Below are 25,012 nucleotides of genomic sequence, written 5' to 3'. Positions count from 1 at the left end.
TGAGATGAGTCCGACCACAGTGGTGTCGTCAGCGAATTTGATGATGGCGTTAGACTGGTGGGTGGGTGCACAGTCGTAGGTGTACAGGGAGTACAGAAGAGGACTCAGTACACAGCCTTGAGGGGAGCCAGTGCTTAGTGTAATGGAGGAAGAGAGGTGGGGACCAAGTCTAACAGTCTGTGGTCGGTTGGTCAAGAAGTCCTTTATCCAGCAGCAGATTGAAGAGGATAGTCCAAGGTGGGAGAGTTTGTCAGTCAGAATGTCCGGTTTTATGGTATTGAAGGCTGAGCTGTAGTCAATGAAGAGCATCCTCACGTAGTTCCCAGGGTGTTCCAGATGGCTCAGTGCTGTATGAAGAGCAATGGCAATAGCATCATCAGTGGACCTGTTTGCCCTATAAGCAAACTGGTGAGGGTCAATTGAGGGAGAGATAGTATTCCTGATATGGCGGGCTACCAACTTTTCAAAGCACTTCATGATCACAGGCGTGAGGGCAACAGGCCTATAATCATTCATGCTGCCAATGGTTGGCTTTTTGGGGACAGGGATGGAGATTCTTTATCAATATTACAATATAATTTAGCGTTGCTCCTCTCCGCACTCAATTAGGGTCCATCTATTATACAGTTTGGATCGTATCACACCTGTTATACCTCACAAGCGTGTTCTTACTCCGTCTAACCGGCAACGGGGAATGATGACACACATTGGGATGGCAAAGAAAAGGAGCACTTCCTTTGCCACAGCGCTCGATTTTAGAGTATAAATGAATCTACCATTCGCTCTATCAAGAAGGAAGAGGTTAACAGTACTAAGCCATCTTTTATCACTTTTAATAACACAGCAAATATGGTTGTTACCTCTCATAATAAGACTATTGTCTGTGTGGAGCCTACTTTGGCCATATGGATAGCCAACTGCCAAAAGAAGAACATACTGTTATCCTCTCAGGCTTCACTCATTTGCGCCATCAGCACATCACATTTTTTAATATTAAGTATGTAAAAAAAAGTTCATAAAAATGTCACAATTCACGCAGAAACTCGCTAGCGGAACACAGTGGCTATAAAAATGGCAGAAGTCTGGGCTAAAGAAGCCATATTTCACCGTAGAAAAATGACGCACCAAATATAATATAAAAGACCAAAGAGGACAACATCTTGCCTTCCCCTGTTTTGTTGCGAGTGAATTTTCCATCGCACACATGACCTGTAGAGAAAGACTACGCAGAGCCTATTCCAGCTTTGTTTGGATTTTGAGTTACCGTTGAAAATGCCTCCTAAGCGTTCTGGGCCATCTAAGCCATAAAAAAGAGACATAATGACACTGACCGAAAAAGTGACGTTAAGCTAAAGGCTTAGTATGCCATTGCAGCAACTATATTATTTTCCAAGGAGACCAAGCGAGTAGTAACTACTAGGAATAAAAAAATGAACCAGCATTAAGAGGGATTTACGCTGTAGATATGGCTGTGAAGCTGGCATGACAAGGACGTCAACACAATGCTCGAGAAGCCACTCAGAAACCCCCCAACAGATGAGGATCTCGTCGAAATGATCCCAAGAAGAGGCAGCGGACAACGACGAGAATGATGATGAAGAATGTGGTCTTCAATATGGCATGCAGTTTGCAACAACAGCTCCAGGAGATTGAGGACAACATGGTCAGAGCCATTGAATTTGGCAATCGTCTTGACAGTGTCAGGTTCTTCGTTGTACAACAGCATAATTGTACAAGAAAAGAAACGGCAGTCGCCATGTAGCTTGTGCGCCGAAAACCTCTCGCAGAAAGCTCCTCCTGTTGCCCATACGGCGCCCACTGAAGATTCCATGAATGATCCACTGCCTCTCGAATTTGACGAAGAGGACTAAAGCTCCCAATAACCTGTTTTTAAAAAAAATATTTTTTAAATCAAGCGGAGAGGAACTATTTTAACTGAGTACAGTACTTAAAGTATTTAATTTTTTATAGATTATATTTAGATATTAATAGTCTTCATATGCATATAACTGTAATATTTAATAAATAAATTTCTTGATAATTGTACTTGTGTAATTCCATTTTTGTATAGGCACGAAAACATGTAGTATGGTACAAATAATAGCAGTTTTCAATTATCATGGCCATGTTTGGTCTACATTATCCACGATATTCGTGAGATTACTGTACACTTGGATCTTAGTCTTGAAACCTATTTACTGTTATAGTTTAGGTATTACTGTACAAAAAGGTCCACCCATCGCCAATGTAAATTATGAACATCGGCCTTGAGCACCCTCTTGCGGTTCATTGCAAAATAACAGGTAAGATGATATCATAGTGTGAATAATTTCACACATAAGTCGCACCCCTAGCCAAACTATAAAAAAACCCTGAAAATAAAAACTATATCAAAGCACACTGATGCGATATGACACAAAATAATACAGGCAATAACAGCCATCCCATTTGCTCACAGCGCGCATTCCATCCGCCCATCAATTGTTGCGCTTCAGTGTTTTAGCGCGTATATCTGTAGCCTCCAGTGTGCCTTCCAACTGTGAAGTTCGTTCAGTCTTCTTCGTTTGTCTGCGTCGGAAAGTGACAGCTGCGATGAGAACACCTCCTGGAAACGCTAGGAGGCACACAAGAAGTAATATATTAAAACCTATCTGCGTTTGTGCTCGGGTGCATACTTTAGCAGCAGCGTCTCTGTGCTCGATGACGGCGAGATGTCCCAGTGTGCATTTGGTGGTGGTGACGGCAGCAGTTGTTAGCGTGCTGGCAGAAGCGTTGGCGGGAAGCGACATGTGAGGAATTCCCAGCCATGTCCTGATGAGGGGCAGGATTTGATGATCAAGGTCTGACGGGACGTTGGCAGTGTCGACGGTCAAGTGCTACCTGCAAGCTCGGTGCATTGTTTCCGCAGTGACTTCTCTGTCTTCGGACGTCTGCTGCGACGTCACCTCTGCTCAGGGTAGGGTAGCAAAAAAATTGTACTCAGGTCGTGTTACTTCAAAAACAATATCACTCAAATTAAAGTAAAAGGTGTCATCCAAAAAAAGTCCCTCATGAACAAGTAAAAAAGTATTTGCTGAAAAGAATACTCAATAATGAGTGACTGCTTGTAAGGTCTTACTGTCATCCATCTCCACTTTGCGGCCTTATTTTTTAAAAATTGCCTTTCATAACCGAATCCTTTTTTAAGAAACAAAGTATATCGACCTCACATATCGGCAAAGGGCCAAAAAAAATTGGGATAACGGTATCGTCCTTTGAAAATCCCACATCGGTCGACTTCTAAAAATGACTCAAAGAAAACTTATCTTCCATCGGTAGATAAGATTACAACGGTACTAATGCCCATCCCAGTCAACCAGGGGTGGATCGATTCTCTCTTGCAAGAAGCCGGTTATGAGTCAGATGTCTGTTTTATCACTGCGTACATTTGGGAATGCCTAAAGGGTTAACCTATCAGTGGATTTCCTCCGGGTACTCCGTTTTCCTCCCACATTCCAAAAACATGCGTGGTAGGCTGATTGGACATTCTAAATTGTCCCTAGGTATGGGTTTGAGTGTGCTTGGTTGTCCATCTCCTTGTGCCCTGCAATAAAGCCCACTAACATTCCTTATTGGAAGTGGAAAAATCAATTATTTGAAAAACTGGGGCCAAAATTTAAAAAATGAGCACGGTAACATCCTAGAGCCGTACACTTACAATTGTTTGTTCAAAACCGCATTCAAATCGGATGTACGGTGTTTTTCTCCATTTTGTCTGATGTTAACGGACAAACACACTAACGCACACACACACACACACTTTCGGAAACAGTAATATGTATAGATTACTGTTCTGTATTATTTTTCTTTTCTTGAATTTTAACAATGATACCATCATGTGCAGGGTTCTACTTGGAATTAAATAGAAAAATACTATGTTTTGGTTGAGGGGGGGCACGAAGCATTTCATTTTTACTGGGGTGAGGGGCACAACAGAAAATAATTGAGAAGCACTGGTTTAAACCAAAGCATGAATTTAGCATAGCCTCAGCCTACCAGCTAAAGGAAGTTGGTCCATCTGAAGGAGGAGGCGTTCGGTGAGGGTCGCCAGTGAAGTCACAAACTCCTCCCCTCTGCGAAGCATGCACTCCTGCATGCACGCGCAGATAGTGGTCAGAAGGTAGCTGTGGCGAGTGCTCACAGGTGCATTGTTGCGGGTACCTGCAGATCCCGGTGCGAGCCCAAGATAGCATCGTACAGCCTCTGCTGCCGAGCCTCCTCGCCGCGCCGCAGCGCCTCGATCTTCTCGCCCGGGAGTGACACACGCAGACCAGCAACGCTTGCCATCTGACACACGTACGTGTGGGTTTATGCACGTCAGAAGGTGGGTCGGCAAATGGAGGTACCTTGTGGTCCTCGCCGGTAGCGTGGTGCTCCTCGAAGGATCGGCGCATTCGTCCCACCTCCTCCTTTAGCTCGGCCCCCAGTCGCCGCTCGTGGCCGCGGATCAACACAGCGGCAAGACGCCCCATCATATCGCCCAACACGTACTGCTGCTGCTCCAGCGCTATGCAGGCCGATGGGTCACAGCAGGTTGGGTCGTTACACATGCAGAAATGTCATTAAAATCATAGATATCGCATACATAGAACTAGCGACCTATTACCCATCTACTCACCCTCCCACTTGAATGAATTGAATGTCTACTATTGATGAATTCTTTAGTTTACTTCTATACACACTTGCCTTCAAAACAAAATAATAATAAGAGAGACACCCGATGGTGTAGTGCAAGAGTGGCAAACAAGTTAGACACAAAGAGCAAAAATTTTAAACAGAGTCAGAGTCACACCATGGAGTGACCTGCTAAAACAGACAGACAGACAGACACACGCAAAAACACCCATTATTCAACATCACACTTTCTTCCCCTTACTTATTACTTGTTTTTAATGAGCCCTGATGAATTTGAGTGTTTTCAGAGAGGATAAAAATAAGTGAAAATACAAAATATGATAAGACGCAAAGAGCCGCATTCATTTTGATTTCCACTGGGACGGTACGCTTGTGAGTGTGAATGGTCATTTGTCTCTCTTCATTCATTTTTCATACTGCTAATCCACACAAGCTGGAGCCAATCCCAGCCAACTATGGACAGCAAGCAGGGGACACCCCGAATTGGTTGACAATCAAACGCAAGGAGGTGGACAACCATTCGACACTCACACTCTTAGCTAGGGGCAATTTTGAGCTTTCAACATCCTACCATGCATGTTTTGGGTTGTGGGAGGAAACTGGATTACCTGGAGAAAACCCACCCAGGCAAGGGAAGAATATGCAAACTACACACAGGATGGTCAGAACCCACCAGAAATTAAAGCCTCTATCTCAGAACTTTGAGGCGGACGTGCTAACCACTCTTCTACCGGGCCGCCTACTCCAGTACGAGTGATGGTGCCATGTTCTCTGGTCTGTGTGTCTGTAGTTAGTAAGACATACTAGTGAGACCTGCCCTATACTATTTGACTGTCTCTGATTGGATTGCCCTCACATTTTACCCTATGTTATCCGATTTATAACCTCTTCTGGGACTTCCTGTATTCAAGAGGAGCCATGTGGCCTCTTAGGTTTGTTTATAAACAGAAAGTTGTCAACAGGGAACACAACAGATGCAGAGAGCAGTAGAGACGTCTGTAATTCAGTTGCATTCTTGAACATTATGTGCAGGCCTTAGGGAGTGAGACTCGTATCTCGAGGTACCACTGTATTATCATATAAAAGATGTAAATGTTTATACAGTCTTGTTTAACTAGATTTCGTTACAAAAGGGGCTGGATTTTTTTCGGCCCAATCTTACCTCTAATACCTTGACATAGAAGTGTCCCTACATGTGAGAAGTTTAAGATACGAGGAAAGTTAAGAGCAAAATTTTGCCCTGAGATACGAGACAAATTTGAGTTATGAGCATACAAGACAGTTCCCAAAGTGGCCGCTAGGTGGTCCTTTCCAAGCTGCGCTGTTGTATTCATGACGAGATGGGAAGGCTTCTTTTAATATGGATAAAGGAGAAAGTTAGCGGGAGATAGCGTGACCAAGAAGATCATCTGTGAAAAGGCCAGTAGAATCTACGAGGACTTGAAAGTAAAGCAAGTAGCTGATAAAGGGGACTCTTGGCGCCAGTGGAAACCTTCAAAGCGAGTCATGGCTGGTTTGATAACTTTAAAAACGGACTGGGATACACTTGGTTGTGAGGCATGGGGAAACAGCAAGTTACGACTCGAAAGCCACAGTGGAATACATTGACACCTTTGCCTTGGTTATAGCACGAGGTTACATCCATTTTTAAGTGTGTGTATAGTAACCACTAGATAAGTATTTGTCACTTTGTGAGCGTAGGTGATGAATTTGACCAGGGGTGGCGAACATGCGGCTCCCAGCCAAAATGAAAGCTCAACTGCGCAAATGTGCCCTGGTCACACTGAATCGGACAAGAAAACCTATCCAGATCCGTAAAGGCACTACAAATGAATTATAACTTTTTTTTCGGTATCCTTTTGCTTTGTAATTCAGTGGGTGATAGGTGTTTAGCCAATCCTAGGATGTGATGCAATTACGCTACGCAGCCAATCACAGCATTGACAGTATACTTGCCCATGTACAATGCGGCCGAGTTAAGTGACGCTAATGCTAATGAATGTCATACATCGCCTACCCAAACCAAAGTAAAAAAAGGACTGTGCTTCGTTTAATTTGTAATGGCTGTTGAAGTATGTGCAAATAGCAAAACAAGTGGTACAACTGGGTATTTTCCTTTTCAAGTGAGAGGGGTCTCCAAAACATGCAGCGAAGCTATAGTTGTAAGCGAGTAATCCGATTGAAAAAGTTGGACTAATTGAAAGCATGACTACATCAAACGACACATTCAGCAGAAAAGTCATTTGAATGAGAAGGACCGAAGTAAAAAATAAGGTAAGATCTAAGTCATATTTGTGCAGATTCTAGTGATATTTATCAAGGTGTTTTATTTATAAATATTAATCATTACATTTTATTATCATTTATGGGTAGTAGAAATGCACCTGCTGATGGCAGGTGTCATACTGGTATGTGGCCACAGCGAGCATTTCTGATGTTGCTCAAAGTGGTCCTCAGTGTGCTCAGGAAGGTTGTTTGTATGCCCAGACATGAAAAATTAGAGGCAACATTGGTTGCCAGTCAGTCATAGTGCACACAGACAGACATTCACGCTCACAATCATACCGCCACCAAGCGGGAATCAATCCCACTGATCAATGGGGGTTGGATTCTGCCAGGGCTGGCCTATGTCACTGATTCTGTTCATAACTTTTATGGACAGAATATCTCGGCGCAGCTGTGGTGTTGAGGGGGTCCGGTTTGGTGCCCTCAGTATTGCATCCTTGCTTTTTGCAGACGATGTGGTTCTGTTGGCTTCATCAGGCCATTATCTCCAACTCTCGCTGTAACGATTTGCAACTGAGTATGAAGCGGCCTGGATGAGAATCAGCAAATGTGAGACCATGGTCCTCAGACGAAAAAAGGTGGCATGGCCTCTCCGATTTAGGGATCATTTTCTCCCCCAGGTGGAGGAGTTGAAGTATCGTGAGGTCTTGTTCACGAGTGAGGCAAGAATACAGCAGGAGATCGACAGGCGGGTCGGTGCAGCGTCTTCAGTGATGCAGACTCTGCATCGGTCTGTCGTGGTGAAAAAGGAGCTGAGCCAAAAGGCGAGGCTCTCTATTTACCAGTCGATCTATGTTCCCACCCTAATTTATGGTCACGAGCTGTGGGTCGGTTGTGACCGAAAGAACAAGATCTGCGATACAAGCGGCTGAAATGGCTTTCCTCCCCTGGATGTCTGGACTCTCCCCTAGAGATATGGTGAGAAGCTCGGTCATCTGGTAGAAGCTCGGAGTAGAGCCACTGCTCCCCCGGATTGAGAGGAGCCAGATGAGTAGGCTTGGGCATCTGTTCACGATGCCCCCTGGAAGCCTTCCTCGGGAGGTGTTCCAGGCACGTCCCACCGCGAGGAGGCCACGGGGCCGACCTCAGACACGCTGGGGAGACTGTCTCCTGGCTGTCCCGGAAACGCGCTGAGGTCCTCCCGGAAGAGCTGGATTAAGTGGCTGGGGAGAGGGAAGTCTGGGCTTCCCTGCTGAACCTGCTGCCCCTGTGCCTTTACTTAATATATTAAAGCGGAATAAGATGAGATATGGCCTGAGGACGCCCTTTCTGAGCTGCAGGACTTTTTCCCGCACCATTTGGGAACTTTTTGAACACCACAACCTCCAGGACTACATGGACACTGTACTTTCCTACATAAAAAAACTGTACGGACACAGTCACTGTTAATAAACGTATCCGGGTTTTTCCTAACCAAAAACCTTGGATGGCCAGTGAGACACAGGCACTCATCAAATGCCGTAACACCGCCTTCAGATCAGGGGACAAGTTACAATACAGTGCTGCCAGAGCAGACCTGAAGAGAGGCATTAAAAAGGCCTAGGCAGCATATACAAGGAAAATTTAGGAGCACTTCACAGAAAATAACCCAAACAAGACGTGGCAGGGAATACGACATATTACCAATTACAATGACAATAATGTGTCTGTTAACACAGATGCCTCACTAGCAGAGGAACTGAACCGTTTCTTTGCCCGCTTTGAGACTGACAAATTAGATTCAGTCTCAACACATCCACCACCCTGCAGCAGTACACCGAAGCTTCAGAAACATGACGTGAGACAGATACTGCGGACTGTGAACACCAGGAAGGCTGCTGGCCCTGACGGAGTACCTGGGAAGGTGCTCAAAGCCTGTGCTGACCAGCTGACTGGGGTTTTCACAAAGATTTTTAATTGTTCCCTGCAACAATCCATCATCCATCCTGCCTGAAATCTGACACCATTCTCCCTGTCCCTAAAAAGCCAACCATTGACAGCCTGAATGATTATAGGCCTGTTGCGCTTACGCCTGTGATCATGAAGTGCTTTGAAAAGTTGGTCGCCCGCCATACCAGGAATACAATCCCTCCCTCAGTTGACCCTCACCAGTTTGCTTATAGAGCAAACAGGTACACTGAGGACGCCATCGCCGTAGCTCTACACACAGCACTGAGCCACCTGGAGCACCATGGGAACTATGTGAGGATGCTTTTCATTGACTATAGCTCAGCCTTCAACACTATAATACCGGACAATCTGGCTCACAAACTCTCCCACCTTGGACTATCCTCTTCCATCTGCTGCTGGATTAAGAACTTCTTAACCAACTGTCCACAAACTGTTAGACATGGTCCCTATCTCTCTTCCTCCATTACACTGACCACTGGCTCACCTCAAGGCGGTGTACTGAGTCATCTTCTATACTCCCTGTACACATACGACTTTACACCGACCCACCAGTCTAACTCCATCATCAAATTTGCCAATGATACCACTGTGGTCGGACTCATCTCAGGGGGGATGAGTCTACCTACAGAGATGAGGTCAATAAACTCTCTCCGTGGTGTTTGGTGAACAATCTCACACTAAACACCACGAAAACTAAATGAATAATCCTGGACTTTCGCAAACGCAGCACAGATCTGGCCCCACTCCTCATAAATGGAGTATGCGTAGACAGGGTCCAGTCCTTAAAATTCCTGGGGGTCCACCTCACGGACAAACTCTCCTGATCTACCAACACCACGGCAGTGGTGAAGAAGGCCCAGAAACGACTCAATTTCCTGAGGGTACTCAGGATGAACAACTTGGATACTAAGCTTCTGGTAACCTTCTATGAGCCACTGTCGAGAGCATCCTGGCATACTGCATTACAGTGTGGTACACTGGAAGCATGGCAGCAGACAGAAAAGCCATGCAGAGAGTGATCGACACCGCACAGAAGATCATCGGCTGCTCTCTGCCCTCACTGGATGACATTGCCAGCCCTCACCACCTCAGCATTGTCAGAGACCCATACCACCCTGGTCACAACCTGTTCCAGCTGCTGCCCTCTGGCAGACGCTACAGGTCTCACAAAGCACGGACAAATAGACTTAGGGACAGTTTTTCCCCCACAGCCATCAGGACTCTGAACTTGCGTTAGCACGACACTCAATCCCTTCTGTGCAACAACAATGTGCAATATCTTAGATTGTTCAATATTTTAGAATTTACCTTGCCAGGATGTGACTTTTTATATTTTTATATTACTTTTTAATGTTTTTTTACTGGGAAAACGCACTTTGTGGAGTAGCACCACCAATTTCGTTATACGCAGCTCTATATGATGACAATAAAGGCTTTTGATTTGATTTTGACATGAGATGATCAGCAACCTACATCAGTTTACTTATTTTCAATAAATTAGTTTTTCAACGGGCTTTTTGTCAGACTCCTTTCCTTGCTTATGTATATTGTTTCTTTACCTCATTTAGATCAAACATGCTTTGGGTAATTCCAGCAATTTTTCAACTGATTTTAAGATTTTGATCAAGACTGATCTACTGTATGATGAAAACCGACAATTCCCCAGCGGGAGGCAACCTTCTCTGCTGGCGCTGAGTAGCGTCCTGGCATGTTCGTGATGTCCCAGAAGACTTTTTTGCGTGCGCTCCACCCATAGATCCAGACTGGCGGGAAGTCGGTGAAATCCCCCGCAACGCTGACTTTGGTAGAAGTCCTGAGCGGCCAGACAGATGCCAGGTCAAGTGAATGTGACAGGTGTGTCCAAACTTACCTTAGCGGCGAGCAGAAGCGTTTGATGAGTCCTCTTCAGTGTGGCGTTGACGATGGAGATGTAACAACTATTCACACGTGAACAGGAAGTGAGGTGCGTGATCATGTGATAGCTAAATGTCAACATTAACTCACTCTGGATTGGGATCGGCTTCAGATTTAGCGCCAAAGATCTGAAACCTTTTGTCAGTCCGGAACGACCTGATTAAGACGATTTATATCATTGACCACGTTTGACAGCGACGAACGTCCGATCGGTCCAAGCCGTACCTCGGTACGCCTGCCGATTCGCTGCGTCGTGGTGAATGCTGTCGCTGAGTGGAGCTTCGACCTACATGAGCATGAAAATACCCACACAGTTAACACAAACACATACCGTTGTTTCAGAATGGCAGCTCACCTGGGACGCTATAGAGGGCAGGCTCGGTCCCTTCACAGAACCTGGTGACAATATGGAGAGGTCAGAGTAGAGGATGCATACTCATACATACTACATACATAGTGTTCAAAATAATAGCAGTCCTCAAGGTGACGAACAGGATTAATCACCAGTTTTTAGTATTTTTTTCCGTCAAACAAGTTACCATTCGGTCCAGTAGGGTCTCAGAAAACCAACAAGACCCAGCATTCATGGTATACACACGATCAGTGTGAGCTGCAACATCACTGGAGAGCCCAAAAGAACAAGTCGTGCAATACTCAGAGACATGGCCATGGTAAGAAAGGCTGAAAAACAACTACCACGTAGCAAGACACACAAGCTGAAACATAAAGGCTGCGCCAGGAAATATCTCAGGACTGATTTTTCTAAGGTTTTATGGACTGATGAAATAAGAGTGAGTTTGAAGGGCCATATGGGCCTGAGGGTGGATTGATAAAGGGCAGAGATCCAGTCCCAAGGAGGAGGTGGGGTACTGGTATCGGTATCATCGAAAATGAGCTTGTGGGGCCTTTTTGGGTTTAGGATGGAGTCAAGCTCAACTCCCAGTTCTACTGCCAGTTTCTGGAAGACACCTTCTTCAAGCAGTGGTACAGGAAGAAGTCTGTATCCCTCATGCAGGATAATGCTCCATCACACGCATCAAAGTATTCCCCAGCATAAAACCAGAAAAACTAATGACAGGGCCTCTTTGTTCAGCTGATCTGAACCCCATAGAGAGCTTGATGCCCCTCACTCATCAAATGTGATATTCACAAGGACAGAAAAATGTACACCTGTCTGAACAGTGTCCGAGAGGCTATGGTTGATGCTGCACAAAATTTGCTCGTGAAGAGCAAAACACTGACAGCATCGATGGATGGCATGCTGTTGAGCAGGGGTGGCCAACTCCGGTCCTCAAGAGCCCCTATCCAGGCTGTTTTCCATATCTCTCTCCTCTACCACACCTGAATCAAATGATCAACTCATCAGCAAGCTGTCCAGAAGCTTGATACCGATCCAGGTTATTTAATTCAGGTGTGTTGGTGGAGGGAGATATGGAAAACTGACCGGATAGGGACTCTTGAGGACCGGACTTGGCCACCCCTGCTGTTGAGTGTCCTTGCAAAGAAAGGTGGCTATATTGGTCACTGGTTTGTTTTTGAATGTCAGAAATGAATATTTGTGAATGTTGAGCTGTTATACTGATTTATCTGGTGAAAATAAATTATTTCTTACATTATTATATATCTGCTCGCAATGAAGAACGCTTTGCTTTACTTAGCTTATTAACATTAGAAAAGTCATTTTAGAACATCTGCTTGCAACCATGTAAATGCTTGCTCCTTAGTTAGACCAAACAAATGAAGGTCGAATCATCTTGGACTGCTGGAATGTGGAGAAGAACCTTCGGGTCAACATGACCTTCACTTGTTTTGAGAACTAAAACTTCTATTGACTTCTCACTCCTATGTTCTCACCCCTCCCTTGAGAGCTGAGATGTCCATTGTAACGGGTCCTTGAAGCTAATAAACAGGAAAAGATGCGTGTAATGACAGAATGAACTTGGACAAAGGCGCGTCGGTTCGATTCTCTCGCAAGAAAACCACAGATGAGTCTCCTGTCTCTTTTATTTGTGCGTGCATTTGGGAATGCCTATTGGTGAACCTAACATATTGGTTCTTCGAGTCTGGGAGTCAAGATACCGAAGGAATCCGGGCGCTTGCTCGACATCTGGGAAAGACCGTGGCCACGACAACAGGTTCTATATCTCATTATGAAATCACTGCGCCTACATAACGAGTTCAACCGGACAACAACATATGAAAATCCTATTTGGTAGACCATACAAATCGCCATTATTCACTGCACGAGTAGAACTGGATGATGAGGCTAATCTGGCTGACTACATAAAAAGAAAAATCTTTAAGGAAACACATTGAATTTGGGTTAGCAGAAGGAGACTGTGCTTCTCAACAGGAAACGGACTGGACCAACGGTGGTGCCAGGAGCCTGGGTGCTCAACCTGCAACTCTTTTATATTGGTTTTATTGTCTCCATATGCAAAAAAAGGTGAAAGCGTTTCAATTGAGACTCAACCTTCTTACAAAGGGTTAAAACAAATGACCAGACGAGGGAAAATACGATCGGATATAACAACAACTCCCTCAATCACCATTCTTTGGGGAAAGTGTTTTTGCAAAAAAAAAAAATGTGTCCTGCTTGTAAAGAAAAGGAAAAGTATTGAAACGGTGTCTATCCTGTTGCGAAAGCAGTGAATGACAAGCCAATTTTTCCACTGTGCTAACTTTCCCTGTTTGAACCTTACAGGGCATGGTCTGAATCTGGATGCGGTAGATGAGACATGGTGTGCCCATTGTCCAAGACAAACTGCGCCACTGATTCCACATTTTGGCTAATGGTGGTGAAGTGGTGCAAATAAATCATATAACTCCTGTAAAAAAAGGACTATGTGCTTTGGTTTCACTGTTTTTACCAGTATCTGTTTTACAGTCAAGGAGATACAATTGGCGGCTCAGAATTTCGGTGCGGCGGCTGGCCTCTCTCGACGACGTTGAGCCTAATCGAGGAATGGCGATCCGACTTATGGGTTGGTTTGCCAAATTGCAGCAGGAGTCTATTTTTCTTTGGGTTACGCCAAATAAAAATATGAATAGGGTGAACAACATCCATTACAATGTCCAAAAAAAGAAATTGGAAATTATGCTGAGCAGGGATTTGCAGCAATGAAGGAACAGCTGGCAGCCACCAGTCTCATGGCTTTCCAGGACCGCAAAGCGGTTGATATGCTTCTGACGGTTGATATGCTCTTGGTGGAGCAGGGGGCGTGTGCAAAAATCTTTCGTGTATAACAATATTTACGAGCACGGAACGATTAATTCAGACGAGTTTCTCCTAAGACCAGGAAATGCACAACGCGCATGCGCGGGCAAAAAGAGGGCTTTCTGGGTAATGAAGTATACTCGTGCACACAACACCCATAGGCAATGGCAACCTTTCTCAGAATAAAACTTCATTACCCACAATCAATACGTGGGTAAGCTCAACTATTGTATTTCCTGTTATTCTTTCTAAGGAAAGAAGCTCCCGCGATCGTTCTTTAAAGACTATTTCTCGTTGGCAAGTGGTCGTGCGTTATCCTATTGTGAGGACATTTGTGTGCATCATTTTGGGAATATTTTGAAGGCAATACAACAGCAAACAGTCCATCGATAGCGAACGTGAGGGTGGAGGCGTGGCAAACCGCCAACCCGGAAAACGAAGGTAACAAAAGATTACAACAAAATTAGAATTCAGTCTTGTGTAAAGTTACATTAAACGTATGTTTGAGTGTCTGTATATATTAATCCAAGTAAATTAAAATTTGTTTGTTCCGTTTACGAGTGCGTTGTCGTGGAAAAAAAAATCGTCCGCTCGAGTTACGAGAATCTCGTCATACAAGCTCAGTTCCGGAACGGATTAAGCTCGTATCTCGAGGTACCACTGTATCTGCTTATTAGACAGCCTACTGATGGTAACATTGATGTCCAGGATTATGCTAATTATGAAAAATGAGATGGACGAGAATGATTTTGTGCTTGTTTTTTCAGACCAGACATGCAAGTAAGGTGAATTTGGGTAAAGATCGAGACAACGGACTTCCCCCAAGTGTATTTGTATTTGTCATAAAAAAATGATTATGGGATTACGTACAAATATTTAATAACAGGAGGGATTGTTAGAGTTATTAGTCTTACATTATATATCTGCTCGCAATGAAGAACGCTTTGCTTTATTTGCTATTACCTTAACAACACTTATGGCAATAGTCACACTTAAATGAATTTAGTACCTTGTCTCTAAAATGAGACTGCAGACGTTTCGTGCGAAGGTAGTAAGATACTGGTCACAAGAAGCCAAAAAACAGCAGTAAGACCATAATAAATCTGGTTGACCAATAAGGACGCACTTCACACAAAACCCACCCACTTGTGATGTTTGTGTCAAATTTCCTAAATGCAAAACCTGGGACCATGAGAAAACAGAAGCAGCCAGAGATGGAAATCTGGGCAGCGAAAATTTAAAAAAGTGGATTGGAAACCTAACAAGTAGACCAGGGCGATAAAGAAATAACAATAATGATAATGGTAATTATCACCAAATTATTTTTGTTATCAATGTAAGGCAACAAAACGACCTAAAAAACACCATTGTCTGTTATAATAATCGGACATAGGCTATGTCATCATCATTTACTCGACAAAAAGCCTAATTGTCATCATACCCAGAAACTGCGTATGACGAAATAAACGTTATTGTATATGTTATAAACGAATCGGTCAAAACACAGTAATCTCTCGAATATCGCGGGTAATGTAGACTAGACATGGCCGAGATAATCGAAAAACCGCAAAGTAGGATCACCAATATTATCAGACCTTCAGATCAGGGGACAAGATAAAATATAGAGCTGCCAGAGCTGAGCTGAAAAGAGGCATTAAAAAGGCCAAGGCAGCATATACTAAGAAAATTGAGGAGCACTTCACAGAAAATAACCCAAAGAAGATGTGGCAAGGAATACGACATATTACCAACTACAACAACAATAATGTCTGTTAACGCAGATGCCTCACTAGCAAAGGAATTGAACCGTTTCTTTGCCCGCTTTGAGACTGACAAATCAGACGCAGTCTCAACACCCCCACCACCACCCTGCAGCAATACACTGTTCCGGGAACAGGAAGTGAGACTGGTAATGCGGTCTGTGAACACCAGGAAGGCTGCTGGCCCAGACGGAGTACCTGGGAAGGTGCTCAAAGCCTGTGCTGACCAGCTGGCTGGAGTCTTCACAAAAATTTTCAATTGTTCCCTGCAACAATCCATCATTCCATCCTGTCTGAAATCTGCCACCATTATCCCAGTCCCCAAAAAGCCAACCATTGACAGCATGAAGGATTATAGGCCTGTTGCACTCACACCTGTGATCATGAAGTGTTTTGAAAAGTTGGTAGCCCGCCATATCAGAAATACAATCCCTCCCTCAGTTGAACCTCACCAGTTTGCTTATAGAGCAAACAGGTCCACTGAGGATGCTATCGCCATTGCTCTACATACAGCACTGAGCCACCTGGAACACCATGGGAACTACGTGAGGATGCTTTTCATTGACTATAGCTCAGCCTTCAACACCATAAAACCGGACATTCTGACTGACAAACTCTCCCACCTTGGACTATCCTCTTCCATCTGCTGCTGGATAAAGAACTTCTTGACCAACCGACCACAAACTGTTAGACTTGGTCCCCACCTCTTTCCTCATTACACTGAGCACTGGCTCCCCTCAAGGCTGTGTACTGAGTCCTCTTCTGTACTCCCTGTACACATACAACTGACTGTACACCCACCCACCAGTCTAACTCCATCATCAAATTCGCTGACGACACCACTGTGGTCGGACTCATCTCAGGAGGGGATGAGTCGGCCTACAGAGATGAGGTCAACAAACTGTCTTCGTGGTGCTCAGTGAACAATCTCACACTGAACATCACGAAAACTAAAGAAATAATCCTGGACTTTCGCAAACACGGCACAGATCTGGCCCCACTCCTCATAAATGGAGTATGTGTAGACAGTGTCCAGTCCTTTAAATTCCTGGGGGTCCATGTCACGGATAAGCTCTGATGGTCTACAAACATCACGGCAGTAGTGAAGAGGGCTCAGAAACGATTCCATTTCCTCAGGGTACTTAGGAGGAACAAGTTGGACACCAAGCTTCTGATAACCTTCTATAGAACCACTGTAGAGAGCATGCTGGCGTACTGCATCACAGTGTGGTACGCTGGAAGCACGGCGGCAGACAAAAAGGCCATGCAGAAAGTGATTAACACTGCCCAGAGGATCGTCGGCTGCTCTCTGCCCTCACTGGAAGACATTGCCAGCCCTCGTTACCTCAGCAGGGCCAGGAATATCATAGGGGACCCATACCACCCTGGTCACAATCTGTTCCAGCTGCTGCCCTCTGGCAGACGCTATAGGTCCCACAAAGTACGGACAAATAGGCTTAAGGACAGTTTTTCCCCCACATCCATCAGAACTCTAAATTTGCGGTAACACAACACACATTCCCTTCTGAGGTAATATGAAAATATGTTTGGGTGGTGATCTGCCTCCTACTAGCTGACTGAAGGTAAGTGAAAGACAGTGAGAGGTAAGTGACCTGCTCGGGGGGTGACGCGAGGTATCCATAACAGCAGAATGCACTTATTTTGGTCTTTTGCCGAGTAAACGCACCTTATGGAGAAGCACTACCAATTTCGTTATGCACAGTTTCTGGGTGTGATGACAAGTAGGTTTTTGTTGTTGATGATGACGACAGGGCCTATGTCCGATGATTATTATTATTATTATTATTACTACCATACGTTTTTGCGGCTTTTCAAAAATACAAGAACACAAGCACAATTCTCATGAAGTGTATTTACCAAATATAGTGGTACCTCGACATACGAGTGCCCCGACATACGAGCAATTTGAGATACGAGTAAAATTTCGGACAAATATTTATCTTAAGATACGAGACAAATTTTGATATACGAGCATACAGCGGACCCGAGAGGCTGCTCATAAGAACATCATGGGCACTGTCTCTCTCCCCTCAAATAACTTGTGTAATGTCTCTCTGGTCGCAACTCCCTCGTGTAATGTCTCTACGAGCACTGGGCGGAGCGTTGCATATTTTCAGGGTGGAGGCGGGGCAAATAAAGCCAACCCGGGAGAAGAAAGTTATCAAAACTTAAAACAACATTAGAATTAAGTTTAGTGTAAGGTTAGATTAAACTTATTTTTGAGTGTGTCTGCATCGTAATCCAAGTTCATTTAAATTTGTTTGTTATTTTACGACTGCGTTGTTGTGCAAAAAGTTTTCAAAAGACTTTGTTTGCTTGAGTTTGATTATTTTGCGTAATGTCTTTTCTGTTTTTTTCCTGTTTCTGTTTGCGGCTTCAAAGCTTCATTTGAATTTTTTTCCAGAAATGTCATTGCACAGAAATGAAATAAATATTGATTTGTATATGTGCACCTGTTGAGTGACTTGACCACGCTCACAATGGGGTCTTCCATGATGTTGCCCCCTGAACGGCAAGGTTGTAGTAGGGCAGGGGGCGGAGCTGACCACATCTGCTTCCTGGATTTGGATACGGTGGGCTGAGCCACACTTTCTTCATCTAGATAGTGCCTCCGCCTCCTTAGGTCCTCGCTGATGGCTGACAACAAGCTGAACACCTGCTCTGCACATACCTATGAAGATAGGTCACTTTGATGTTTAGATTTTTTTACACATTCATTTTGCAACATTCCCTTGTCACTTCATGTGTGGCAACCTAAAACACAGTGGCGGGCCGTCAGGGCCTTCAAGGCCTTCTCTGCTGGCCTAAGAAATATCTGAATCATATTATATTTTGTCCATCAATACGTACTTATTATTCCAAATGGTCTGTTAGCTTCCTTTCATTGCTTTTCCTCCTGGTTGCACTGCTTCCAGATGTGTGTTTTGATATTGAAGAATTTAACCAATCACATTTCAGCCATTATTTGTTGCCAGATCAGATCTGCCTCAAAGCCTGCACAATCAGTTCTTGCGGGCTCTGCTGCATTAAACTAGACTGTTGCTTTTAACCAATCAGATTTCGAGTTGGCAACCCCACAATGATTTTTCATAGGCATTAGCATTTTGCTGGCTGGGACATGTCATTGCTTTCACAAACTATGATTGGCTAGTAGGCGGGCCAAAACAGCCAGAGATCGCAAACTCCACCCACATGGCCGACAGTGGCAAAAACAAATGAATTCTGTTGCAGATTTCTCTCACAAAGCTATTTTCCAGACGGACTTTTCAAAAAAGAATTGACATTATTAAGAAAGGGCGGTCAACTCTGAAGCTAGCAAGCCTGTTACAGCCGGGAATATGGTGTGTGGGGCACTTTCAGTGCGCTAACTTAGCTCCACAAGCAAATAGTATATTGTTGTGTTGATTTAATGCCATGTTCAAAACGGACTATGCCAGAAATATGACAGGACAGGCTCGACTTTCATCATTAGCTTCGATGGCGATAGGAAAGAAGGAAGAAAGAAAGGAGGATGGATATTGTGTAAAAAGGATTTTTGGTGAGTAAAATTTAGAATATGGCTATATTCCTAAATAATATTTCAATTGTGGGCCAAGTTCTGATATCTGAAAAGCTCCAGTGTTTGTATTTAAGCTCCAGTGTTTGTTTTTAATCACAAAATGCTGCTAGGAAGTGGATTTTACCCCAGTTAAATTTTTGGCGTTTCACCATTGACGTCCATCGCTGAAACGGGATTTCACGCGCTCGCCCCGCCCCCGGATCGTGTGTGTACAAGTTTTTCAAGCTTGGCCCGCGGGCCATATACGGCCCGTTAGGATTTCTAATCCGGCCCGCCGCCGGCATTGTCCAAATTATAGTAAAAATCAATGTTAGTCTACCATCAATGGCAGCCCGAGAATAAGCACTCTTGGGCGGGCATGGCAGCCCGGGAATAAGCAATCTTGGGCGCACAGATGTAGCAGAACCGAGCCGTAAAATGACAGCAATCGGGTCAAATCCATCCTAAAACAGCATTTAATGATTAAATACAAATACTGGCGCTCTTTGGACATTAGAACCGAGCCCAGGGAAGTGAATTCCTCGGTAAAATGTCGCGATGATGTCGCGATGGAGGCAAAAAAAACTTCTATATACGTTCATTTGCCAAACGGCTCAAAATGCTCTCAAATTCGGTCAAATCCAGCCGAAAACAGCGTGTAATGATTAAATACAAATACTGGAGCTCTTTGGACATTAGAACCGAGCCCAGGGAAGTGAATTCCTCGGTAAAATGTTGCGATGATGTCGCGATGGAGGCAAAAAAACGTCCATATACGTCCATTCGCCAAACGGCTCAAAATGCTCTCAAATTTGGTCAAATCCAGCTGAAAACAGCGTTTAATGATTAAATACAAATACTAGTATATGTATTTAATCATTAAACTAACAAGTACTAGTATTTGTATTTAATCATTAAACGCTGTTTGAACGAACGTTCATTCGGCGACCTGTCCATCTGTCAAACGTCCGCAAAACGGCTTTAGGCGAATCATCCGGTCACGACATCATCATTGCTCGCTATGGGCACACCAGGTGCATGTCAATGTTCCCTCTAATTTTTCATGTAAAACATGCTGTAAAACACGAAAAACATAAGAGTGGACAGAGCTACTGCCACTGGCTGCCGCTTAAACGCAGTGGCGGGCCGCCAGGGCCTTCAAGGCCTTCTCTGCTGGCCTAAGAAATATCTGAATCATATTATATTTTGTCCATCAATACTTATTATTCCAAATGGTCTGTTAGCTTCCTTTTATTGCTTTTCCCCCTGGTTGCACTGCTTCCAGATGTGTGTTTTCATATTGAAGCATTTAACCAATCACATTTCAGCCATTATTTGTTGCCAGATCAGATCTGCCTCAAAGCCTTCACAATCAGTTCTTGCGAGCTCTGCTGCATTAAACTAGACTGTTGCTTTTAACCAATCAGATTTCGAGTTGGCAACCCCACAATGATTTTTCATAGGCATTAGCATTTTGCTGGCTGGGACATGTCATTGCTTTCACAAACTATGATTGGCTAGTAGGCGGGCCAAAGCAGCCAGAGATCGCAAACTCCACCCACATGGCCGACAGTGGCAAAAACAAATGAATTCTGTTGCAGATTTCTCTCACAAAGCTATTTTCCAGACGGACTTTTCAAAAAAGAATTGACATTATTAGGAAAGGGCGGTCAACTCTGAAGCTAGCAAGCCTGTTACAGCCGGGAATATGGTGTGTGCGGCACTTTCAGTGTGCTAACTTAGCTCCACAAGCAAATAGTATATTGTTGTTTTGATTTAAAGCCATTTTCAAAACGGACTATGCCAGAAATATGACAGGACAGGCTCGACTTTTATCATTAGCTTCGATGGCGATAGGAAAGAAGGAAGAAAGAAAGGAGGATGGATATTGTGTAAAAAGGATTTTTGGTGAGTAAAATATGGCCATATTCCTAAATAATATTTCAATTGTGGGCCAAGTTCTGATATCTGAAAAGCTCCAGTGTTTGTATTTAATCACAAAATGCTGCTAGGAAGTGGATTTTACCCCAGTTTAATTTTTGGCGTTTCACCATTGACGTCCATCGCTGTCTTTTCCCGGGAAAAATCACCCCCCTGGCCTGGTTGTAATGTCTCAAAAGCTCCAGTATTTGTATTCAATCAATAAATCATTTTACCTAATTTTAGTATTTTAGTGCATTTTTTGTCATTTCACGTATGGACGTATCGACGTTCATCGCTGTCTTTTTACCGGGGAAATGATACTCCGGGCCCGGTTCTGATGTCTAAAAAGCTCCAGTATTTGTATTTAATCAATAAATGCTGTTTTCAGCTGGATTTTACCCCATTTTCGGGCAATGTTTGCCCGTACGCCATTGACGTTCATCGCTGTCTTTTCCCGGGAAAATCACCCCCTGGCCTGGTTTTAATGTCTGAAAAGCTCCAGTATTTGTATTTAACCATGAAATGCTGCTAGGAAGTGGATTTTACCCCATTTTTGTGCATTAATTTATTGATTATTTTTTATGTGTTGCAGCTATAGCTGCAGTAGAGGTTTTATAGCAATAAAATAGTTTTTGAGGGTTGGATTGATACGTTGAAGGCGCTACCAGAAAATGCACCGCCCGCCACTGCTAAAACAACAGGAGTGACTTAAAATGCTCCTAAATGAACAGATGGCGGACCAGAAATTACCTGAAATGCTTTAAATTGAACAGAAAGTGAGCAATAAATGTGTTTAACTCATCTGCTACTATTGACAGCATGATACATCCAATCCATTAGGATTCATTTGCCTGTTTGTGTCACTTCTTGTTTAGTGACAAAAAATGAACAGAAAGTGATCTAGAAATCCTTCAAATTAGTACGTCACCTTAAACACTTAAAGATTATTTCTTTGATTTTCTATCACTTCCTATTGATTTTGGGGCATTCCTGGGTCCCTGGGTGATTTTTGCATGTACTTGTATTATAAGTATGTGTACTTGTGCGATGTCTACTTGTACTAGATGTACGTGTATATTTGTACTACACGTGTACTTGCATGTAGTAGTAATACAAGTTCATGTACTCATACTACAAGCGCGTGTCCTTGTACTATAAGTATCTGCATATTCTTGGGTCACTTCCAGTTAATTTTGGGGCATTTTAGCTCACTTTATATTGATTTTGCGTAGATTGCTTGTTTCAAGAGAAACAAAAAAGGCCAATGCATGTAACACATTTTTTTTTCTTCCAAGATGGCGACGGGTGTGAATGCAGTGGCAAAAGGCTCTCCCTACTTGTGCACTATTTCATGTGTTTTGTTTGTGTTGTCGCAAGTTGTTCATCAAAACCTGACATTAACGTCAAGTATAACCGTTTAGACGAGGGGTGCTCACTTTTTCATCGAGTGAGCTACTTATAAAATGCTTCCCTAAAACCAAGTCAAAAATGCAAAACATATTTATTTGTAAATATATTTAGGATTGTTTATATATACACAAGGCTGCCTGGTGGCTTGAGTGTTTAGCAGGTCGGCCTCACAGCTCTGGGGTCCTGGGTTCAAAGCCAGGTCGGTCTACCTGTGTGGAGTTTGCATTGAGATTCTGCTGACCTATGCTATTTTATTACAATCAAGCTGCACAGAAGCCGACAGGAAAAGACTGCAGAGGGTGATCAACACAGCCCAAAAGATCATCAACTGAAAAAGCGTTCACGTGTTTTGCAATTGCCCAGTATTTGTATTTAATCATGAAATGCTGCTAGGAAGTGGATTTTACCCAATTTTTGTGCATTAATTTATTGATTATTTTTTATGTGTCGCAGCTGTAGCTGCAGTAGAGGTTTTATAGCCATAAAATAGTTTTTGAGGGTTGGATTGATACGTTGAAGGCGCTACCAGAAAATGCACCGCCCGCCACTGCTTAAACGGCGTTATCATGGGGAAAGGGGTTAAAAAATAAATAAATAAATTAAAAAAATACTGCGCGCCATATGATTGCTGCTGCGCAGAGAAGACGAGAGTAGTGCGCAATTGCGCATGCGCGCAGCTTAGAGGGAACATTGCTCAGCACTCATTTAACCCATCGGCTGCCATTGACGGCGGTAGACATCCGATTCATGTTGACTGTGAGGTGCAGAGTACTCAGCACTCATTTAACCCATCGGCTGCCATTGACGGCGGTAGACATCCGATTCATGTTGACTGTGAGGTGCACATCGAGACTATTAGTATATCAATATTAAATGGAATTTCTTGTAAACTGTGTGTGTGTGTATGTGACATGCTAAAGTGTTTAATTTGGGACAATAATAGTATAAAATGTGGGATGGGCACGGGCGAGGCAAGTTTGTCTATACACACACGAGAACAGGACAAATTGAAAACATGTACACACAATGCCAATAATACGCAACTTGTTGATAATTTTGATATTAGATATTTAGATATTAATGCTCTGACATTGTCAATGCAATGACAAACTCTCTCTCTCATCATTATAATTTTCAGAGCGAGAGATTACCTGATTGATCGCTTTCAACAGTAAATTCTCTCTCTCTCTGTCATTATAATTTTGAGAGCGAGCGAATCCGGCGACGAATTGTCCGTCGATGAAATGTCCGGCGACGAATTGTCCGTCGACGAAATGTCCGACGACGAAATGTCTGTTCGACGAACTGTCCGGCGACGAACTGTCCGGCGACGAACTGTCCGGCGACGAAACGTCCGTTCGACGAAACGTCCGGGGACGAAGTGTCCGTCGAGGAAACGTCCGGTCACGGCGCACTTTGATGACGTTTGTCTTGTGGATTTTAGAAACATTATTAAGTCACCATAGGCAATTGTCTTTAGATCGATTTTTCTTAACAAGCACTGCCAAAGGGGAACTTATATCCAAACAGATGAGTGGCGACAAATAAAATGGATTAAAAAACTAGATGCCAAAGAAATCATAAAATGTTAATGAAAAAGATTAAAAGTTCAATGTAATGTTGTTTAGAATTCTTAATTTTATGTTTATTAGGTGTGGTCATGTGTTCGTGTACTCTGCCTCTGCTGCCTAACGTTAGCTTCCTGACACTTGTGCACCTGCGCTTCAACACGAAGATTTTGCATTTTTATTCATTTTAATGGCTTATTAAATAATTTTATGATCATTTTCTCTCATTTTTCTGTGCTTCTCACATCTTTCCTACAAAATTGGGACACTTCGATCAATTTTAAAGGGTTTAGTTGATAGGTTTGTGAGGACCGACGAACGAATTTACATGTAAAATACTGCTGTACTTACTGAATTTTCAACTTACGAAAAAAGTCCTGCAACCAATTAATTTCGTAAGTTGAGGTATGACTGTACAGTGGTACCTCGACATACGAGTGCCCCGACATACGAGCAATTTGAGGTAAAATTTTGAGCAAATATTTATCTTGAGATACGAGACAAATTTTGATATACGAGCAGACAGCGGACGCGAGAGGCTGCTCATAAGAACATCATGGGCACTGTCTCTCTCCCCGCAACTTCCTCGTGTAATGTCTCTGTGGTCGCAACTCCATCGTGTAAAGTCTCTGCGAGCACTGGGCGGAGCGTTGCATTTTTTTCAGTGTTTTTCTTTCCCCATTAGTCAGTGCGAATGGCCTACATACTACTCGTTGGCAAGTGGTCGTGCGTTATCCTATTGTGAGGACATTTGTGTGCATCATTTTGGGAATATTTTGAAGGGAATACAAAAGCAAACAACACTCGATAG

General features: G+C 43.6%; 1 protein-coding gene across 1 annotated transcript in view; it reads right to left on the bottom strand.

The window, feature by feature from the left end:
- Nucleotides 1-812: 812 nt before the first annotated feature.
- Nucleotides 813-25,012, bottom strand: part of ccdc180 (coiled-coil domain containing 180) — a 57,306-nt gene continuing 33,106 nt past the window's right edge. The window contains exons 25-38 of the mRNA XM_077600527.1: nucleotides 18,216-18,433; nucleotides 11,269-11,385; nucleotides 11,120-11,160; nucleotides 10,990-11,050; nucleotides 10,855-10,920; nucleotides 10,721-10,787; nucleotides 10,528-10,663; nucleotides 4,386-4,546; nucleotides 4,201-4,326; nucleotides 4,036-4,129; nucleotides 2,881-2,947; nucleotides 2,676-2,811; nucleotides 2,457-2,614; nucleotides 813-1,884 (exon numbers count right to left, since the gene is read on the bottom strand). Of these exons, the coding sequence (XP_077456653.1) occupies nucleotides 2,492-2,614; nucleotides 2,676-2,811; nucleotides 2,881-2,947; nucleotides 4,036-4,129; nucleotides 4,201-4,326; nucleotides 4,386-4,546; nucleotides 10,528-10,663; nucleotides 10,721-10,787; nucleotides 10,855-10,920; nucleotides 10,990-11,050; nucleotides 11,120-11,160; nucleotides 11,269-11,385; nucleotides 18,216-18,433 (1,413 nt within the window). The 3' untranslated portion in view covers nucleotides 813-1,884; nucleotides 2,457-2,491. The remainder of the gene's footprint in view (nucleotides 1,885-2,456; nucleotides 2,615-2,675; nucleotides 2,812-2,880; nucleotides 2,948-4,035; nucleotides 4,130-4,200; nucleotides 4,327-4,385; nucleotides 4,547-10,527; nucleotides 10,664-10,720; nucleotides 10,788-10,854; nucleotides 10,921-10,989; nucleotides 11,051-11,119; nucleotides 11,161-11,268; nucleotides 11,386-18,215; nucleotides 18,434-25,012) is intronic.

The sequence above is a fragment of the Stigmatopora argus genome, chromosome 5 (assembly GCF_051989625.1).
Source record: "Stigmatopora argus isolate UIUO_Sarg chromosome 5, RoL_Sarg_1.0, whole genome shotgun sequence".
NCBI lineage: Eukaryota > Metazoa > Chordata > Actinopteri > Syngnathiformes > Syngnathidae > Stigmatopora > Stigmatopora argus.
The sequence above is the reverse complement of the archived record's forward strand: the minus strand, read 5'-3'. Positions and strand labels throughout refer to the sequence as shown.